This window comes from Anser anser (genome assembly GCF_964211835.1).
Source record: "Anser anser genome assembly, chromosome: 3".
Classification (NCBI taxonomy): Eukaryota; Metazoa; Chordata; class Aves; order Anseriformes; family Anatidae; genus Anser; species Anser anser.
Genome location: NC_139722.1, coordinates 103,909,986 through 103,928,831, shown reverse-complemented (window position 1 = coordinate 103,928,831; position 18,846 = coordinate 103,909,986). Strand labels below are relative to the sequence as shown.

The 18,846-nt window shown below is 51.6% G+C and overlaps 2 protein-coding genes and 2 long non-coding RNA genes across 8 annotated transcripts in view; 1 reads left to right on the top strand and 3 right to left on the bottom strand.

Annotated features, from left to right (window-relative positions):
- The window catches only part of ITPKB (inositol-trisphosphate 3-kinase B), a 59,821-nt gene extending 47,358 nt beyond the window's left edge, over positions 1–12,463 (top strand). For both annotated transcript variants that reach the window (XM_083831222.1, XM_083831221.1), the window contains exons 4-8: positions 527–740; positions 2,233–2,437; positions 6,598–6,699; positions 7,649–7,720; positions 10,020–12,463. In XM_083831222.1, coding sequence (XP_083687348.1) covers positions 527–740; positions 2,233–2,437; positions 6,598–6,699; positions 7,649–7,720; positions 10,020–10,235 — 809 coding nt within the window. In that variant the 3' untranslated portion in view covers positions 10,236–12,463. The remainder of the gene's footprint in view (positions 1–526; positions 741–2,232; positions 2,438–6,597; positions 6,700–7,648; positions 7,721–10,019) is intronic.
- LOC310897530 lies at positions 7,648–10,013 on the bottom strand. The gene is made up of 2 exons (XR_014582369.1): positions 9,392–10,013; positions 7,648–9,302 (listed from the first exon to the last, which is right to left on the bottom strand). It is a non-coding gene; the product is annotated as an uncharacterized lncRNA (long non-coding RNA).
- LOC310897529 lies at positions 10,374–13,790 on the bottom strand. The gene is made up of 2 exons (XR_014582368.1): positions 13,222–13,790; positions 10,374–12,829 (listed from the first exon to the last, which is right to left on the bottom strand). It is a non-coding gene; the product is annotated as an uncharacterized lncRNA (long non-coding RNA).
- Positions 13,791–16,243: 2,453 nt separating this feature from the next.
- Positions 16,244–18,846, bottom strand: part of STUM (stum, mechanosensory transduction mediator homolog) — a 41,243-nt gene continuing 38,640 nt past the window's right edge. For all 4 annotated transcript variants that reach the window (XM_083831225.1, XM_083831226.1, XM_083831224.1 and 1 more), the window contains one exon: positions 16,244–18,173. The gene's annotated coding sequence lies outside the window, so the exon portion shown is untranslated. The remainder of the gene's footprint in view (positions 18,174–18,846) is intronic.

Here is an 18,846-nt window from a genome sequence, read left to right as displayed (position 1 = left end):
CGCAGATTTCATCTCCCATGTCCGTAGCCCAGGACAGTGCCTTCTCTAAATGTTCAGGGGGGTAACAAGGAACTGCAGTGCTCTGTGCTTTCAGTATCCCAAAGCCAGCGGGTATTACTGCTGCTGCCCCACATATTTCTCTCCGGCAGCAGCCAGCTGGGTCCTTTGGGTGAGACCCAAGCCCCCTCGCAGATCCACAGGGAAGTGTGTCACACTGCCTGGCAGGAAGACGCCCCGCACATGAGCACAGAGAGGAAGCCATGTGGTGTGGACCTAACATAAAGTACACAAAGAATGGGAAACAAATGTGCTCTGCGGGAGCTGCTGGGCAGGTCTCTGCTCTGTCTGAGGTGTGACACTGCTGGTCATAAACCTCCGACCCCATACGTGAATCCAGGAGCTGGAGCTTGTATGTCCCAGTCTGCAGGGGCTCTTTTGGGCATGGGAACGCTTCCAAGGTGTTGTTGGGCTGCTCTTCTTGTTCTGGGAAGGCACCGTGCCATCCCACACCCATTACCACCCTCAGGTAGCTTCAAGGCAGCGGCCAACGGCAGGATACTGAAGAAGCACTGTGAATCAGAGCAGCGCTGCCTCGACCGCCTGATGAACGATGTCCTGAAGCCCTACGTGCCTGCCTACCACGGGGACATTGTGAAGGATGGGGAGCGGTACAACCAGATGGAGGACCTGCTGGCTGAATTTGACTCCCCCTGTGTAATGGACTGCAAAATGGGGGTCAGGTGAGTGGCTCTGGGGACACTGTTTGAGTTTTAAGATTGGATACTGAAAGCAGAGCTTAAGACCCTTGAAGCCTGCAAGTGAGAATACCGGGTTCGCCTGTCTCCAGGAAAAGCTAAGCCAACAGCACGAGGGAGAGGGATGTGAGGAAGCCTGGGTTTGGGAAGAACATGTCAGACTTTTCTTCTCTGCTTGTTGACCATCTGGTGCGTGGAGAAAGTGGTTTGGTGCAGTGCAGTCATCCCTGAAGTAAGTTTTGTCAGGCTTAAGCCCTGGCTATGTTTCAAGTCTGGAGCAATGCGGGGGTACCAATACCTCAAAGGCTATCTGTTGCTCTATTCAAAAGGAAATCCAGCTTTCTGAGCAGTGTGAGCAGCCCTTCTGAGAACACTGCTTCTCTATTCCGCTCTTTTATTCCATCTGCCCATCAGGCAGTTCCCTGAGCACGCTGTGAAAGCTGCATTTAGTTTGTGGGAGTAAGTCACTGCCCAGATTCGCTGTGCCTTGGTGTCCCAGCACAAACAGTTGGCAACAAGAGGATATCAGTAGGGCAGCGACAATCTGGGCACCTGCAAGAAATAATCTCCCTTGTCATTGCCAGGCTGGTTTTGGTTCCTTGAGAAAATGGTAAAACAACAGGTGTTGGTGATGGGGTTCTAATTAAAGTAGGTTCATTAAGTAAAGCACCTGTGCTGGGGCTGGCTGGGATGCAGTTGCCTTTCCCTGCAGCAGCCCATACAGGGCTGTGCTCTGCACGTGTAGCCAGAACAGCCCTGGTACCACACCGGTGCTGTGCCCGCTGCCGAGCAGTGCTGGCACCGCATCAGGGCTGCCTCCGACCCCCAGAGCCAGCAGGGCTGTAAGAGGCGGGGAGGGGACACCGCCAGGGCAGCTGGCCTAAACCGACCAAAGGGATGTCCCGTGCCCTGTGGTGTCACACTCAGCACTAAAGGTGGGAAAGAGGAAGGAGAGGGGAGGGATGGGCTCTGGCTGTGAAGATGTCTGTCCTCCCGAACACAAGCTATGTGTATTGAGGCCCTGCTTCAAGGATGTGGTCAAGCTTTGCTCGTTGGTGGGAAGTAGGGAGTCATTTCTTTCTTCTGTGCTTCCACATGGCTTCTGCTTGGGTTTTGTTTGTGGTTTTTCCCCTTTCCCCCTTCCCCTTTAGTATTATTATTTAACTACTAATAGTTTTCCCTTACTAATTATTTTTCCTTTAATTAAATTACCATTATCTCAACCTGTGAATTGTTTCTTTCCTTTTCTTCTTCCCCTCTTCTTCTGAGGAGGGACGGTGAGAGAGCAGCTGTGGTGGAGTTCAGCTGCCCAGCAAGGTAAAACCACCACAGCACCTAGGGTGAAAGATGGATCATAGGATCATGGAATGGTTTGGGTTCAAGGGACTTTTAAAGATCATCGTAGCCTTGGTGTGGCTCAGTGGTCTCCCAGCCATCGGCCCCTGTGGCTCTGCTAATCTCCCCCATCTCCTTGCAGAACGTACTTGGAGGAGGAGCTGATAAAGGCCCGAAAGAAGCCGAGCCTGAGGAAGGACATGTACCAGAAGATGATCGAGGTGGACCCTGACGCTCCCACGGAGGAGGAGAACGTGCTGCGGGCAGTAACCAAGCCCCGCTACATGCAGTGGAGGGAGACCATCAGTTCAACCGCCACGCTGGGCTTCAGGATCGAGGGGATAAAGGTGAGGGCGCTCCGGGAGCGCAGAGCAGGAGGAGGAGCTGCTGGCAGCTCTCCGTTACCACACGCAGAGTGGGCTGGTGGCAAGATCCTGTCACCTCAGGGCATCCTGATCCTTCAGCAGGCACCTGGCTGAGGGCTGCACTGCTCTCCTGAGAGCACAGCCGAGCTGAGGGCATCAGCGAAAGGTGACAGTTTTAGCCACAGTCTTGTTAAATCCGCTCCTTAGTTGACTTCCCTGACCACGAAATGCAAAGTGTAGGGCTCCAACCGGAAGGTTCAAATTAGTTGTTTGCTTTCAATACCAACGTGCTGCCAGCCTGAGCCATTAATCCAAATTCCCAGCCGGAGTGTATGCTGGCCTGTGCCTGTGTCTGGCTGGAGCTGGAAGTTTAGCTGGTGACAAGGCTGTATTTATATCCCACGTTCAGAAAAATTCAGCACCTGAGTGTTGTCTATGTTCAGGCTATCTCTCTCAGTTTTGCCTGGCACTCTGCAAAGAGCACAGCAGCTGGGCAGTGCCATTGCTCTGAGCCGACACGCACATTTCAGGGGATACCTGTCGGGATGCTTCTGGGTGTCTGTTAGATGAGTCTGCCCGGGGTTTCTGTCCTGACGAGTGGCAGAGATCAGCAACAGGCTTTGCAGTGAGAAAGGCATCTGGAATGGCATTTGAACAGAGGTAGGTCTGTAACTGAGCGCATTTGTGTTAGTGATGGAAGGTTTGCATGGAATTTAGCAATGGCACGTGCCTTCTCATAGCCAGACACTGAGTTAAAAGCAATACCAGGTTTGAGGTAAGAGTTTTAGCACGTGGCAAGGTGTTGGCTCAGTCAAGTTGTGCCTGAGATGGCTGAGGCTCTGATGGGGCCCAAGAGGTGGCTCGGGGCCAGATTTGGGAGATTTTCCTGGTAGCCTTCCCCTTGACCTCACGAGTCAAAAAGCAAACAAATGCAGATGTTAGAACACAGCAGGAGGAGTCATTCAGAGCTGCTACTTCTGATTACTTGCATACCAAAGCACTGATGGGAAGGGATCCATCCATCCAGTTGTGTGGGATGGCTTCCAGCAGGCTGGGAACTCCGATGGGATGCATTGCATGTCGGGAGGAAGGCACTTCTTTCATTTCGTGGCCATGCTGGTCACGCTCCCCGAAGTATCCTTCTGCGGCGGGTCAAGGCGTTTCCCTGCTCTTACAGCTCTTTGCCACCATCCGCAGCCCTCCCAAAGTCCCTTTTCTGCTGCAGGCACCCACGAGCATGCTGTGAGCTGCTCCAGCCAGCCCTTCACCTAGTTCTTGTTACTGGTGCGTCTTATAAAACTGTGGCTATATAAAATAAGAGTGTGCCAGTTTGGACCAAAGATCACGTGCACTCTTTCTTCTCCCTGTTTTCATGATATAATCAAGAATATCTGTCTATTTATAGTCCAACTTGATATATCCTTGGCCTCTAGTGGTGCTTCTGTGGTTTGGGTGCATTTCATGGGCTTCACAGCAAAATCAGGTCACATGCAAAGCACTTGAAATGGGAAAAAAAAAAATCCTGTTCTCAAACAGGCCAGAAAATGCTGTGGAGGGAAATAAAAGCCATGACTGAGGGGTGTGAGTTGCACCCCTGCTTTAGCCAAGTGTAAGTGAGCTGGTACGTGATGTGGGCAGTGGATTTTTTCAAAGTGGTTAGGCAGCCCTCTAATTGAACAACTGAGAAGTGCTGGCCTCCAGGAGTAACTCTGCCACTGCTGCTTGGCACTGACTAATGTGATCAAGGCTCTAATTACTATAATTCTACTTAAGTCCCTCGGCTTCTGGATTATGTTCCCCTAAGCTAAAGTGTTAGTTGTTCAGGCTGGTTTAGGGCTGGCGTTTCTCCAGCAGGGCTGCAGAACCAGGAGAGCTGAGTTGCATCGCTGCATCTGACCTGTTTTGGGGTCCTGAGGCTGCTTCTGAGCCCTCGGGAAACTTCAGGGAAGTGTCATTTAATGACAAGGCTCTCCATGCTTCCTCCTGCTGAGGATACAACGTTGGGAAAAGCAGAGGTGAACCTGTTCTGCCCGTCGCTGACAGCCTGAGGCTGATGGAAGAGGACAGGTTCCCATGAAAGTAGCTGGGTGCTCGCAGAAAGGGCAGGATCCGTTCTGGGTGCATGGGCTGGGAGGGGAGGCAGGAGGAGGAAGGGAGCAGCCACAGCCTGGGGACAGAGCAGGGCTGGGAATGAGGATGGGGACAGGGATGGGAACAGGGACAAGGAGCCTTCATTGGTTGAGCTCTCACTTCCCAGGTGGCCTTGAGATGATGGCTCTTCCTCTTCAAAATGGGAATTCGCCTCTGCAGAAGGAGTTAATGACACCTAACTTTCTGGAGCAGCTCAAAAATGTTATAAACAGCAACTATTAACAAAGTCACTGTGTTAAAAGTAGTACAAATGGTCCCTCTTGACCCAGTTCGAGTTCTCTGGAGAGTTGCTCACTGAAAAAAAAAATAATCTTGAAGTTTCTGCTCTGACCTGAGAGTTGTTCACCACTTCCCACCGCAAGGCCACGGTGGGATGTTGCTGCAGAGATATTTCTGGGTCTGAGATATTTGTGGGGTCTCGTAACCAGTCCTGACCGCCCTTTCCTGACTTCTCCCCAGACGGGCAGCTTGCGAGCCCCTTGGCCAGTGGTGCCAGGAGCAGGCAGACAGCCCCAGCCCTGTCCCAGTGACACCAGCACCAACTGGACCTGCTGGCTGGGCGGGGGCCAGCTGAGGCAGGTGCCTATAGCCCTTTTCAGCCCCTCTCACGCTTCTGCTTTGTGGAAGCCCACCCCCACGGGCCTCGGACCCCCTCAGGAGGGGGTGGGTTGGTTTCTGAACTGCCCCATGACAGACATACAGCAGTGCAGCGCACCTCCCCTGTACGTACTTGGCGAGTCCTCCTACACGTGTGGCTGCAGCTAAAAACGTGTGGTGAGAGCCTGGCTCTGCTTTGTCCGTGCCCAGGATGGCTGCTACAGCAGGGAGGTCTACAGTGAGAAGGTCATCTGCCTCTGCCAGACGTTGGCTTTGCTTTTTTACCCCACGGCAGAGCTACTGCAGGGGCAGAAGGTGGTCAGGTTCATTCCAGGGTGGTTTGAAGCTAGGTGTATCGGCTGCACCCTGTGCAAGCGAAGCGCTTCCTTGGAGACCATTCACATGCTTGTTTTGATACCGCCTTTGTTAGAGCTCACACGAAATGCAAGCTGCAAGTTGAATGTGTGCAGTGTGGCTCATCCTGAGCTGCACATCAGGTTTCTGGTTGCTGCTGGACTTGCCGTGCCCAGCTCTTCACAGCCTGTGCGCCCTGCATGCCCGCAGCTGGACTGGCACTGCCACCGTGCCAACGGCCAGGAGCCAGCCCTAGCCAGGGTCACTTCCCTGGAGGGGTCTCCGTGTCCCACCAGGGCACATCAGCCTCCAGGACAGGTGACTGACTGTGCTGTCTTCCTTCCCCGGCCTCTGCTCCGCTTCTTCATCCTTACTTCATCTTACCCAGCCCACAGGATGTCTTTTTGGCCTCTGCCCCTTCACTCCATTGTGTGCAAACAAGCTGTCCGGAGCAGTGGGACAGAGCTCTGGAAACAGACCTGTGAGCACGAGCGTGTGTTGTTTAAAATAGCCCCTGTCTCCAGGAAGCCAGCCCTGCCTGTCCGACCGGCAGCCGGCTCCAGACAATGAAAGGCACTGATGTGAAAATCAGAGCCTCGGGGTACCAGGGAAATGGTGAGGGGCTGAGAGGGCAGGTTCGGCCAGGAGCCTTTGGGTGCTGTCCCCGCAGTGGACCATGCACAAATCTGCCTCTGTGGAGGAGGCAGAGGAGAGCTCAAGGCCGTTCAGTGAAAGGTCTGTGAAAGCCCCAGGTCCATGAAAGGTAGCCTGTCCACGTTAGCAGTGGACACGTTAGCAGCAAGTGCCTGATGGTGGAGTCTTGCCTTTTGCCTTGTGGCAACGCAACGGAGCTGCGGGATGGTTTGGGACATGCAAGGCAGAGAGTTGCTGCCTCTGCTAACCCCCCACAGACAGGTCCTTCAGCTACCAAAGAGGCTGGTCGCACCCCACAGGGGGACGTGCATGACTCCTGACGCACCAGTTCTTTCTCCTGGTTCCTTCTCTCCCTGTCCCTCTCACGGCCCTCCCTTCTTTCCTAGAAAGAGGATGGCACTGTGAATCGGGACTTCAAGAAGACGCGGACAAAGGAACAAGTCACGGAAGCCTTCAGGGAGTTCACCAGGGGAAACCACAACGTTTTGGTGAGCAGGGGCTTCTGTGGGAGCTGCAGCAAGAGGGCTTCTCCCGCAGAGGCTACTCTGCAGCCCAGGAAAGCTCTCTTAAAAGAAAAATGGCAGAGAGAAACACCATGCTGTGGTAAGGGTGAGGAGAGGAGAGCTGGGAGGGGACACATTCACTGCAGCAGTACCCATCAGGTCCAAGTCCACCGAGGGCTCAGCCACAAAACCTGTTGCAGAGGCTCTGCCCCATCACCCCTAGGGCTGATGGCAGCCTCCGAGCCTCCTTCTTAGCCTTGGATTTGACACAGCAGGTGCCAGAGACTCCTGCCCCGGCAGAGCAGGCTGCCCCAAGCTTACTCCATGAGGAAGAGAGGCCAAGGCATCCCCATACGTGCGCCAGGTGCCCTTCTCGTGGGCATGCCGCAGCTGGCATTTCCCAAGTTGTGCTGCGCTGCCAGGAGAATACGAGCTGTAAACAATTCATACAGGCTGTGTCAAATATCCTACTGACAAAGGGCTTTATTTTAAGTTGCACTACGTAAAGCCTACAAATGAAGGGCTGCAGATGGGGTAGCCCTTGGCACTGCCTCTTTCAAATTTGCTTTGACAGTAGTTACCCAGGGATTACTCTTGGATCTGCAAATTAAGCTGCCTGGCTGTGTTTTATCTGCAGAGAGCTGGGAGCTCTCACACCGTCACACAGTGTCTCTGGACAGGACTCCTTGGCCAAGCCATCGCAATGCAGCGACCCCAGGTCTCCTCAGGCAGTCACGGCGTGAACAATTTAACTGTGTTACATTGCCAGGATACCTGCTGTGCATGTGCTGCGCCTCATCCTCCTGTCTGTGCCTCCGAAATGAATTACCAAAGGGGCCCCGAGGAACCTTTAGTGCCTTCCAGCAGTTTGCAGGGCTGCTTGTAACGAGCACGCGGTCAGCACTGAGGGTTTTTTTTGCCTTTGTGGTTTCAGAACAGCTACCTGATCCGGTTGAAGGGGATCCGTGCCACCCTGGAGACATCCCCGTTCTTCAAGTGCCATGAGGTAACGCTCACATTCCCTTCCTTGGGTGCCATGTAGGTAGATCTGACTGCTTTAACCCCAGCTTGTTCAAGGAGAAGGAGTCAAATTCAGAGGTGGTAAATTTCTACAGTTTCAAATTTATTCTTATATCCATATTTCCATACCTGTTTATCTAATACAGCAGATGACTGAAATGATGTTCATGCATCTGACATGGGCTCAAATCTAATGGAAACCAATGTTCATACAGATTAGAAGTGATGTTGAAGGAATTCAATCTGCTTATGGTTTTATATGACTAGAAAAAAAATCCTAGTTTAAAAGTAGAGGTCTTCTCAGGAGAAATTCCTGCCTGAATGCACAGGTCAGGTATCATTTGGCTGCCAATTTCTCCATGCCTTCAAACAAGGCTTTGTCTTAGCCACAAGTTTCAGATAATCCCCAGACTGTCTTCACTTGGCTGGCTGGGGCACCATGAGCAGGACGCTTCCCTTGGAAGGACTTTCCTCCAGAAATGAGTGTACACAAAACAAAATTTTCTACAGTGACGGTTCAGTTCTGGTGGGAAAACAGAGAGGAAGTGCTAGGGTTTGGGACATTACAACAAGAAACGTAAGGCTGTGTTATTTAATTAAATCATTTTACTGATTTATCATTGACAAAGAGTGTTTGATATTTCATCTACCTGGCAAACTGCAGAGTGCATTTCCTTGGCACATGTTGTCACACGGGCAAGGGAGCCTAGCAAGAATAATGCCTAGCTCGACATGTCTGGGAGTCACTGCTCCCCCTGCCCCGAGGCAGAGCTGTGCTGCCCCTCTGATGGACCTTGATACATGCCTCCCCACGGCAGTGCCTGCAGGGCAATGGGAAAACCCAGGGAAATGTCACAGCTGAGTGTTTTGGGTCAGTTCAGTGACAGAAACAAAATGCTCCTTGAAGTGAAGTGCCAAAGAGTTCATTTGAAAACACAGAAACAAAACAGCCTTTTCAAAGAGGTTTTGAAAGGAGTTTCCAATCCTTAAAAAATATAAAGAAGAGGCTTTGACTTTCCACCAAACTTCAAGATGAAACATAGCAGGAGGGCTGCCAAGCCCTTCACGTCTCCCCTCGTGGGTTGGGGCTCCTCTAAGTAGCTGCAAGCGAATTTGGTGACTCAGGCCAGGCAAGCAAAGAACGTCAGCAAAAGGCTTTTCCTTAAAATGCTGTATCCCAGCCAAGAGAGGGCTCTAAGAGCTTAGGAGGAGAAGAGCTGAAGATAAGCATTTCTGGGAAATAATGCATGTTGCTGGAACTTGGAGATTTTCCCAATGCACTGGAGGAGGAAGTCTCCTTGAAAATGTGAATACATAATAACTTTCGCAAACAGCACACGCATCCAGCTTAAAACCCTTGTCTAAAGGCAAACCCCAGTGACAGTACGGACATGGGAGTCCCTGGTAGCACTCAGTGCTGCTGCCTTGAAGGGCTGACGCCAGCGGGATGTCCCCAGAGCTGTGCTCCTCCTCTTGGCCGCCCAGGTTGTGGCGCACGAGGTGTTTCCAGTTGTGTGCACGCCATGGCACGTGTGCTGAGGCCGTTGTGCTTTGCTCACCCGAAGTCCCTGTATGTGACACAAGAGCAAGTGAGCTCATAGTCCACCAAATCTGTGCACGTCCAGATGATGTGCTTCGCCTTCACAAATGAACGTACCTGCGGGCTTTCCTGGGGCTTGTTGCTGGATTTTCTGGAAGGCCAGTCAGAGTAAGAGTGAGCCCTCCAAAGCAGGTGTAGCAGAAGAAATTTATGGAAGATGAAACTTGTGCCTGTTCACCTCCGTAATGTGTGCAGAGCACTGTAAAAGCCAGGATACTCTAGGGGGGGATCTGGGTGCTAATGCATGGTGTTTCAGGCAGCAGTTTGCAAGTACCTCATCCTTGGAGCATACCTGTTCCTACAGTGATGCCTGTAGAGTTGGTGGGTGTGAGTGGTGCTAAACAGCCATCAAGAGCCGACCTTGGAAAATCTTCAGTCAGCAGGCTGAGGTTCATCTCACTCCTTCCCCAGGAACCTTGACTCAGTTTCCGAAATTACATCTGTACCTTTCGTGCCTGTGTTTTGCTGACCTTTTTCTTCTGCCAGAAGCAGGGAATTGTATGAATAAATCAGCCAGTCTGAATACCTGATTTGCATGGGCAAACACTGCTGGCAAAGCACTGATCTCGCTTTCGCTCATGCAAAATCTCGGCATAATCTCTTGCAAACGCAGCTGTAGGTGAGGTTTCAGAGCTGGGTTTGATGTGAAGCAGGTGCACAACTAACTGACCTCTTGTCTCCGCAGGTAATTGGGAGCTCCCTCCTCTTCATTCACGACAAAAAGGAACAAGCCAAAGTCTGGATGATTGACTTTGGGAAAACCACCCCGCTGCCGGAGGGACAAGTTCTCCAGCACAACGTGCCCTGGGTGGAAGGGAACAGAGAGGATGGCTACCTCTGGGGACTGGACAATCTCATCCAGATCCTGACAGAGTTGTCCCAGAACGAGGACTCGCATTAAAGCCATGCGTCCGACTCTGCCACTACCCCCAACCTGTTCCCAACTGACTCTTCTGAACTGCACTACAAGACACTTTCCAACCCTTGCCCTTCCAATTTTAAAGCTATTCTCTCCCTATTTAAGGTGGTTTTGTTGTGTTGTTTTGTTTTTTTAATTCCACATGTAAATACAGAGCTAACCTTCCAGAACAACTCCTGAACTTGAAACCTTGGCTTCACAGAGTCAGTAGCATGGTTGTGCTGGAGCAGCCTGGGAGGGGTTGGTTAGGCAAATACACATTTTCCCTACCATGCTTTTGTCTCATGCAGCATGGTTTTAGGGGAACCTTTCTCCCTGGGTGGCCATGGAGACACTGTGGGTCAGGGGTTGCTGCAGCTGGGGCCCTGAAGTGCTGCCTGGAACAGGGCTGTGGTGGAGGAAGGAGCCTCTGCCTGTGCTGGGTTCAGCAGCTTCATCTCCAAAACACCTCTGGCCATGCGTGGGATCCTTTAGTACCCAGGGTGGATGAGCAAGGCTTGAAGATGATGGAAGATACTGGGGTTGATATCCTTTAGTTGCCTTTGCCAGCACCTTTTGCCCTGGGAACTGTCTTTGCTGAGTACGTAAGAGTCACTAGAATTGCAGATTTGAGCTTTTCTCTTTGTGTTGGACACATTCCATTAATCCTGTGGCAGTTCCTCCATTATTTTTGAGTCACACGGGAGGGTGAGGGTTTTGCTCTCGCTGCAGGGCCAAGCGGTTGGGTAGAGGTATCTCCCACGGCCGGGTGCTGCCCCCCCATGTCACCCACCTTGGCTGCACTGGCTTGGTGGGTAACGCCATGAGCTCCTTACTGGTGATCCACCTCCCTAATTGGCATCGCTGACCTTCCACAGTGAATAAAGGCTTTGGGCAGGGCTGGCAGGGAGAAAAACAGCTTATAATGGACGACTACAAGATGTAAGGCAGACATCCAGGTTGGTCATTCCTTTTTTTACGTGTGTTAAGGGTTGTGCTGCCAATGCCTGCTCCTGGCCCAGAACCACCCTCCCACCTGGAGCACCTCCATCATTTGTACCAGTGCCAGTTTCTTGCCCAGTGCTTCCCAGCAGGTGGGAGCTATGGCAGACAAGCAGCATTCAAGGTGCCACATTAGACTCGCATGGCAAAGCAGAGGGGGGAGGCAAGGCGTTCCTGTGCCTTCCCTTTTTCTTGCACTGCTTGCTGGCTCTGCCGCTACTCTCAGTCGCTAGCTTCCCAGCTTGTGTTTGGCCTCCCTGCTTCGAGTCCTGTGAAAACAACCAGTTCTCTATTCAGGGTGGAGGCTATTTTTTAACTTCCTGGAACATTTGAACTAAGCAGCTTGCTCACATCAGCACTGGCTCTCTAAAGGTCAGCTATTGATGGGCCGGCAGGACCGAGCTGCAGCCAGAAACCCTGCACCTGCTCGAGCCCCAGACCCTGGCTCATCTCGCTCCCGGCAGTGATGCTTGAGAGCCCCTCTGCCATCATCTGCTGAGTACCACTCCCCTGCTGAAGGTTGTCTTCTGGCAGCAATAAGGAGGATTGGGCTGTCGAGCCACCAGCAGCTGTGCCCCAGCCTCTTTCCCAAGGTTTTTCTCAGCTCACGTCTCAGCAGACAAATGTCTTCAGCTCATATGATGCCATTGTAAATGGTTGCATTGTTGCAGCTCTTCACCAGGCTTTCTAGACTAGCCCTTATGGAAGTGCCTTACAGACTTGCCTCTGTTCCATTAGTGTCATGGAAAAGGTTGGATTTTTTTTTAAATGTTATATTTATTTTCATCCCATTTTAATTGCACAGAACACTAAAGCTTCATGCATGGAACCCCCCCCCCCCCTTTTTTTTTAAACTGTGTTTTTAGTTTTTAAACCATCCCTTTTCCATCTTTGGAGAAAAGGTTTGAAGCGATATGCCTAGATATGTACCAGTTATTGCTGTACTTTAGCTTTGTGCTCTTATATATATATATATATATTATTTTTTAAGACTTTATAAAATAGATTCCTCACTTTGTGGCTTCAAAAGAAGCAGATTGTTTCTCCCAGCTGTCTTATGCCTTTCTGGAGGCTGGAACGGTTGCTGTGAGGTATTTTCCCAGCTCCCACCTCCCCTTTCAGTCATTGGGTAACATGGAGGAAAATCTAAACTGGTCTGAAACACCAATGCACAGTGCCTGTAAAAAAAACTCCTGTAACTTTCCAAATAAAGGCATATGGGAAGCATCCTTCTGTCGTCGGTTCTGTTTGTGGCACAGCTTGCAGCAGCCTTGGGGCAACCCATGGCTTCTCCATGGTTCTCCCAAAGCAAAACTTTGCTTAAAGACTGGGAACCTCTTGCTATGAAAAATAGCTTGTAGTACTACAGAACTGGCACTGCTATGACTTCACTCAGCAGTTTCTCACGGGCTGCAAGAAAGAAGTCTGTGTTTTCCTATCTTTCACACTCTTGCAGCATCACTGCCAATATCTGATGTTTTACTTACTAACTCCAGGTCATGGAGGCCACTGAGAGTCCTGTCTTGCTGAAGGGGACAGCAAAGATTTCCAAAAGGGCCTCCGAAACTCACCAAGCCACCCCCTAAAATGCAAACCTAGAAGATAAATAATGAGATCCTTAGATCTGTTCTCACCTGTTACTGAAGGAAATACCATGACATTGTGGTAGATAAGGGAAAGGAAAAGGTCAGGGCAAGAAACCTGTCACAACTGAGTGCTGGAGTCGGGCAGTACCGAAATTTACGCGTAGTTTGGAAACGGGCAGCTTTTCACACCAAGCTGTGTCTGCAAGCACCACACAGCACATGCCACAGCAAGCACCCTGCCACCTGCTTTGCTGCACCCAAAGCAAAACCACCCTCTCCAGGCTCCCTGCCACATCAGGGATTAATAAGCGAAACGTTCAACAAACTCAGTTCACACCAGAGAGGTCAGCATTTACATTGATGCAACAAAGCAAACTTTAGATGCTGCTGTAGATACTTACACCATGAAGCCTCTGAGCACCTACCACAGGGCCACGTGGTACAGGGCACTCTGCTCAGGTTGTGTAGTTTCTACTAATCATCTTCTTAATTATCTAATTATCTAGCACTTGCAAGAATGAGCCTCCTTTAAGTTCTTCCTGGGAGTGCTGGGCGTGTTGTGACTTTTGGGTGATGCCGGGCTCAGATGTGCTGCGTGATGGTGGCTGAGGCTGTGCAAGGTGGTACTGGTGGTGGTACTGGTGGTACTGGTGCTGGGGCTGTGGGGGAGCACCTGGAGATGTGTTTGGGCCTCACGATGGGTGATGCAGGGCAGCTGTGCTGCCGAGCCCCATCCACAAGAGATGTCTGGAGGGGTTTATGAAGCCCAAGCAATGATGATTCAGATAAATTACCTCACTTGTTGCCACCTTATGGCTGCTGGCTATAAATGAAGGTATTAGGAAGTGGGCAAACCCACATTTGTACCTGGATGAAACGCTGCTGGGATTAGTGCTGGCAAAAATAGGCTTTTCCTCCTGTGTGTGCTGCAGCGAGCCCAGTCCTGGCGAGCCCTCGCTGACCCCTGCAGGTGAGCCGTTCAGCTCGGATCTCCGTGGGCATGGTTTATTTGCCGGGGGAAGGCAGGAGCAAGAGGGACGGGTGGGCTGCAGGCAGGGTGCCGTTGGTTTGGAAACGAGCCGTGCTGATGTCCCCCTGGCGCGTGTGGGGAGGGGGCTGCGCACCCTTTGGGCTCCGTTGAGAGGACAGGGGCTGTTTTTAACCCGCACGTCGAGCCGTGCCCAGGCTCGGCCCTACCCCACGAGCCCGCCTCCCCGCCCCGTGAGGCGCGGCCCTTTCCGGAGGCGCTCCGGGGAGGCCCCGCCGGGCTCGGCCCGTGCCCGCCCCCGAGCGGCCGTGCCGGGAGCGGCAGCGGGGGGAGGCCCCGCGGGGAGGCCCCGCCGGGCGCTGCCGCCCGAGGCCGGCGGGGGGCGGCGCTGCCCCGGCGCTGGGCCGCCTGCAGGCGCCGGGCGGGCAGCAGGCCCCGCAGTGCCCGGCCCGGCTCCGCTGCCCGGCGTGGGGCCGGCTCCCACCGCCTGCTGGCAGCCCCGTGTCCCCTTGGGTCTGTTCTGTGTTCTCCTCCTCAGCCTTAAAACGATATTTTTTTTTCCTATTTTTTGTGATTAGGATTTTTTTTTTTTTAAGGCTGTCAATGGGAAGGTGAGCAGAGCCCAGCTGCGGTATATGCCAGCTTAGTTTATGCTTTTCCCAGCGTGGTTTTACACCCACAGTAACGCTTTGCCCCCACAAGCACTGTAAGAAGCACGCCCAGGGGACCAGCCCGGTCCCGTGGTGGGGCTGGGAATGGGGAGCTGCAGCTCCTGCACTTCTGGCCCTCCGCAAGAGTTGCTTCCCAGCGAGACGCTGGAGCACAGTGAGGAAGGATTTGGGTTTGGTTTACACTTGGGAGCAGAAATGAGGAGCACTTGAAGGAGAAAATCATGTTTTTGTTTTTGTTTTCCCCCAAGAGTCATATGCACAGTATGACCCCCACACACGGACAGACCCAGTCATGTTCTTGGCTGCCTGAGACTTGCAAACATGGGTGATACTGCACCACCCGAATCCCCCCCACCCTCTTCCTCCTGGGACAGCTTCTGCTTGTCCCTTGCCACATCACTACATGCTCTGCTTTGGGAGTGTCTTGTGTCCTGCCATGCTGGATGCTAACTTTGGGACTTAACTGCACAGTCCACATGGGAATTCAGAGGCCCTCCTTTCTCATGCACTTTTTTTTTCCCAAAAATATATAAATAAATCAGCCCGTGACATCTGCAAGGGCTAGAGCAACGTTGTTTGGAAGGGGAACTGCGCTGCACCAGTGCTGCAGTGGAGCATAGCATCTCTGAGCAGCCAAGGGGATGGCTCGGGTGTAAGCACCAGGCAATGAAGCAAAGTTCCCAAAATTCACATGCTGGTTGGTGATAGGTAGATCACCAGTGCAGGCCTGAGTGACCCTGGGAGGTTCAGAAGGAATAAAAACAGCTGTGCAGCCTTTTATTTATATATACATATATATAATTAATATTTTCTGGAGCAGAGATGAGTTGCTGCAAACCATCCTTCTTTGGATTAACATAACGTAAAATTAACATTAGCAAAAGAGTGGCAGCTCTGAAAAATAAAGTACTTTTTGCTGCTAAGCAAATATCCTCAGCTTGCTCTGGATGGATGATCCTCATGGAAGAAGGTGGCCTTGTGTGCATTGGTTACGATTTTGGTCTTTACCCATGTCCTTTGTCACAGCTGGGTGTGTGGCTTGCTCTCCCCCCATCAGGGTCCCCTGGGTTTCCCCAGTGACAAGGACGCTTCTGCTCCACTCTTGACTTTCTTTTAGCACTGTTGTGACAAACACATGGGAATACTCACTTTCCCATAAAAAAAAAAAAGCATCTTTTGGGTCGTGTTTGGACATGCAACTGTCAAACACCCATTCCTATCTGCAGCAGGGCGTCAGCACGGAGCACTGTGGCTTTGGGCTTTGCTGACCCAGCTGCTCTGTAAATGCACAACAGGAAAGCTGGTTTCCTACCCAAATTTCAGCTCCTGTTGGAAGGTGCACTGCCGATATTGGATGTGTGCCCATCTGTAAGTCTGGCTTGCAGCTCCTGCGCACCCCCTGCATTAGAGCAGACTGAGCAGGTGTGCTGTCTCAGTGCAGAACTAGAAACTTGTTAAGTGATACCATTATTTAGTGTGGGGATGCTCTGCCTACCACATTTGAACTCCCTCTTGGGGCCTGCTTAATGCACATTTAATGCAAAACTAAGTTTGGGGCACTGAGGCACTCCTGCTGGGTTTGCAGCCCACATCCATTTGTTTTCCTTTGCAAACTGTCCTGGCCCCGGCCTCCCCTCTCAGGGAGTGTGGGCATTGCTGGAGGTTCTCACCCGTCTGCTTAGTGGGTGGAAAGAGAAAAGTCTCCCTTCAGTGTGGGGCTGGTGGGTTTTTTCTGTGTAAAAAGACTGTATTTCATTCCAGTTGTACAGCAATAGAATATATTTAACTTAAAAAATAATAATAATAATCCACAGTATCAAAACACAGCAAGTCACAACCAAACAGTTGGCAACACTGGCAGGCTCACAAGCGCTCCTCCGTGACTGTCGTGGTTGGGTCAGTTTGGGCTCCAGCATGGAAATGAAACAGGCTGAATGAACGTCGGGACACCAGCACTGTCCCCATGTGGGGAGAAGATGGTGCTTGTGGGCACCGACTCCCCTTTCACTAGGGTGCTGCTGCCCCCTGGGTGAGGTGGGACTGATTTTTAGCCCCGACCATCCTGGTCTGTGGGTGAGGAAGAACAGCTGGTGGGTGGTGTGGGCTAATCCCTGTGTAGCTAGTGGCACCGTCACCTGGTGTGGTACGGCAGGTTGGGCGTGCAGGAGGGGTTGAAACGCTGTGTTCCAGTTGGGAAAACCAATTCCAGAACTGCCTGAAAGTGCACTGTGTGCATGAGCATGGAGAAATGCCAGCTGGAAAATACAGGGATGCAGCACCAGTGAGCGCATGGGAGAAGCCGCTCCTTTGGATGGGAAGGAACATCAGGTCTGGCTGTATTAACGGCTCCTCTTGTGCCTGGACTAAAAGCGCCAAAGAAGTCTTGGTGTTGATGTGTAGAGGATGTAGTTTAGGTTGAATATTTTTTTGTTTTAAGTGTATTTGTGGGACAAAGCCCTGTGCATTGCCCCTGCAGAGCTGCACAGTGGCAGGGTATGAGGACACCCTGATGGCTTAGCATGTGCATGGCTCATCCCCAAATGGTGAGGAGGAAATACCAGGATGGGATAAAGCAGCCCCTGGAGAGTAATGGCATTATGGGTTTTCATGCATGGGCTTCCCAAACGTGGAGCTCTGCATAACACCTCATGCATCATGGAGAGACTATGACAAAGGGCAATTTCCAGCATAACTGAAAGGTCTTTAATAAATTAAGTGATGCACATGGAGAGGAACATGCGGATTTCTTGGCAGTGTGGGATGCGGTGGCACACACACAGGCACCCACATGTCATGTACCCATAATGCCTGCTGTGGTGTCCTTGCATGCCAGACCATTTCCTAGCAAAAAGACTGACTGAGGACAGCAGGAGGTGTCCAGTGTTAATATGGCAAAGTTTTAGGAAGTGCTGGGATCACCCATCATGCTGCCACGGCCAGGAGGTGCTGAGCCTCTGCAGGCAGCTCTGCTGGGCAGGCAGGAGCGCAGAGGGCAGGGACCATTTTTCACAGCACCTTTTCCATGGTAAGTACAGAACTGGCAACACCAACAAATATATGAACATTGAAATGGTTCGGCTCACTCAGAGTGAAACTACTTTATGACTCACCACGAACTTCAAAAGCACATTTGGTTTGGTTCCCACCTGGAAGTGCTTTCCAGCAAGCAGTAAATCAGCTTTTTTCAGCCTGGCTAAGTTCAAAGTACCAAGGAACTATTTCAATAAAGCCCTTTTTGAGAAACCTGGTTTTCCCAGTCAAGAAAGAGCAACAGAATATAGTTTGTTGCTGGCTGATGGTGGTAAAGCAGTTGCATTTATTCTTCGTAACCTGCTGTCGCTCTGTAGCTGTAACGCTTGCACCTAAAGCATTTGTACTCATAAAGCGAGGGATGATACTGAGCTGTCCCAGTGCGCCTCAGTCCAGGTCAGCAGCTGGATCATGTGCAGGGCCTGCAGTTACAGCCTTTTGGTATTTGCTGTACCAAAAACGTGAAGGGAGGCAATATTTACCAGGTGGAAGAGGAGGAATGTTTTGGTGGAAGCCCTGAAAGTGTTAGCTGATGTGACCGGTGAGGAGGGGTGGCTGGGACGGTCCTGTTCCTGCAGGCAGGAGTGAGCACGCCGCATGCACCAGGGAGGCGCCTGTACCCGTGGCAGAGGAGGTGGGAAGGTGCTCGATGATTCACCCGGCCCTAAAAATAATAATAACAAATAATAATAATAAAAAGCATTGCTCAGGAGGGAGAGCTTCAAATCAGCACTTCTACCTGGGCTTTCACTGCACTGGTCTTCTCACCAGTGAAAACTGTGGGCTCCCTGCTTCTGGCTGCTGGCATCCCCGCTGTGGGCTCCTTGGGAGCAGTGTCAGGGGTCTGGGCTCTGCTCGATCCAGCCCTGGACAGAGGTCTAGTCTCTTGGGAGAGGGGAAAAACATCCTCCATCCATCCATCCAGTGGTGTCACAGAAATGTCTCTCCAGGGAAGGGCTACTGGAAAAAGCAGCGTTCCTCATTGTTTTTGCAGCAGTTGGTTGGTAATTTAGTCCACTGCGCTCTCTCTAAGGTAGCTGGGAGAGTGGCAAATCTGTAAAAGCTGCTCCTGTCCTGAAGTAGGGAGAGGAAATCTGGCTGTTTGTTAAAACTGATCCCTCTCACAGGCAGAAATAGGACCCTTTGGCCTTGGTGTCCATCTGGCAGACCTCAGCACCTCTGGAGTTGCGCACTGGTTACTTGTCGACTTCACTGACTTGACAGCAAGGTTAAAAATGAGGAAAAAAATAATCCACGTGGTGTTCTCCAGTGTGCAGCAGTCCTGAGGAGTTGAGCATGTTCATGCAAGCATTCCCCTGGCTAACTGAATCTTCCCA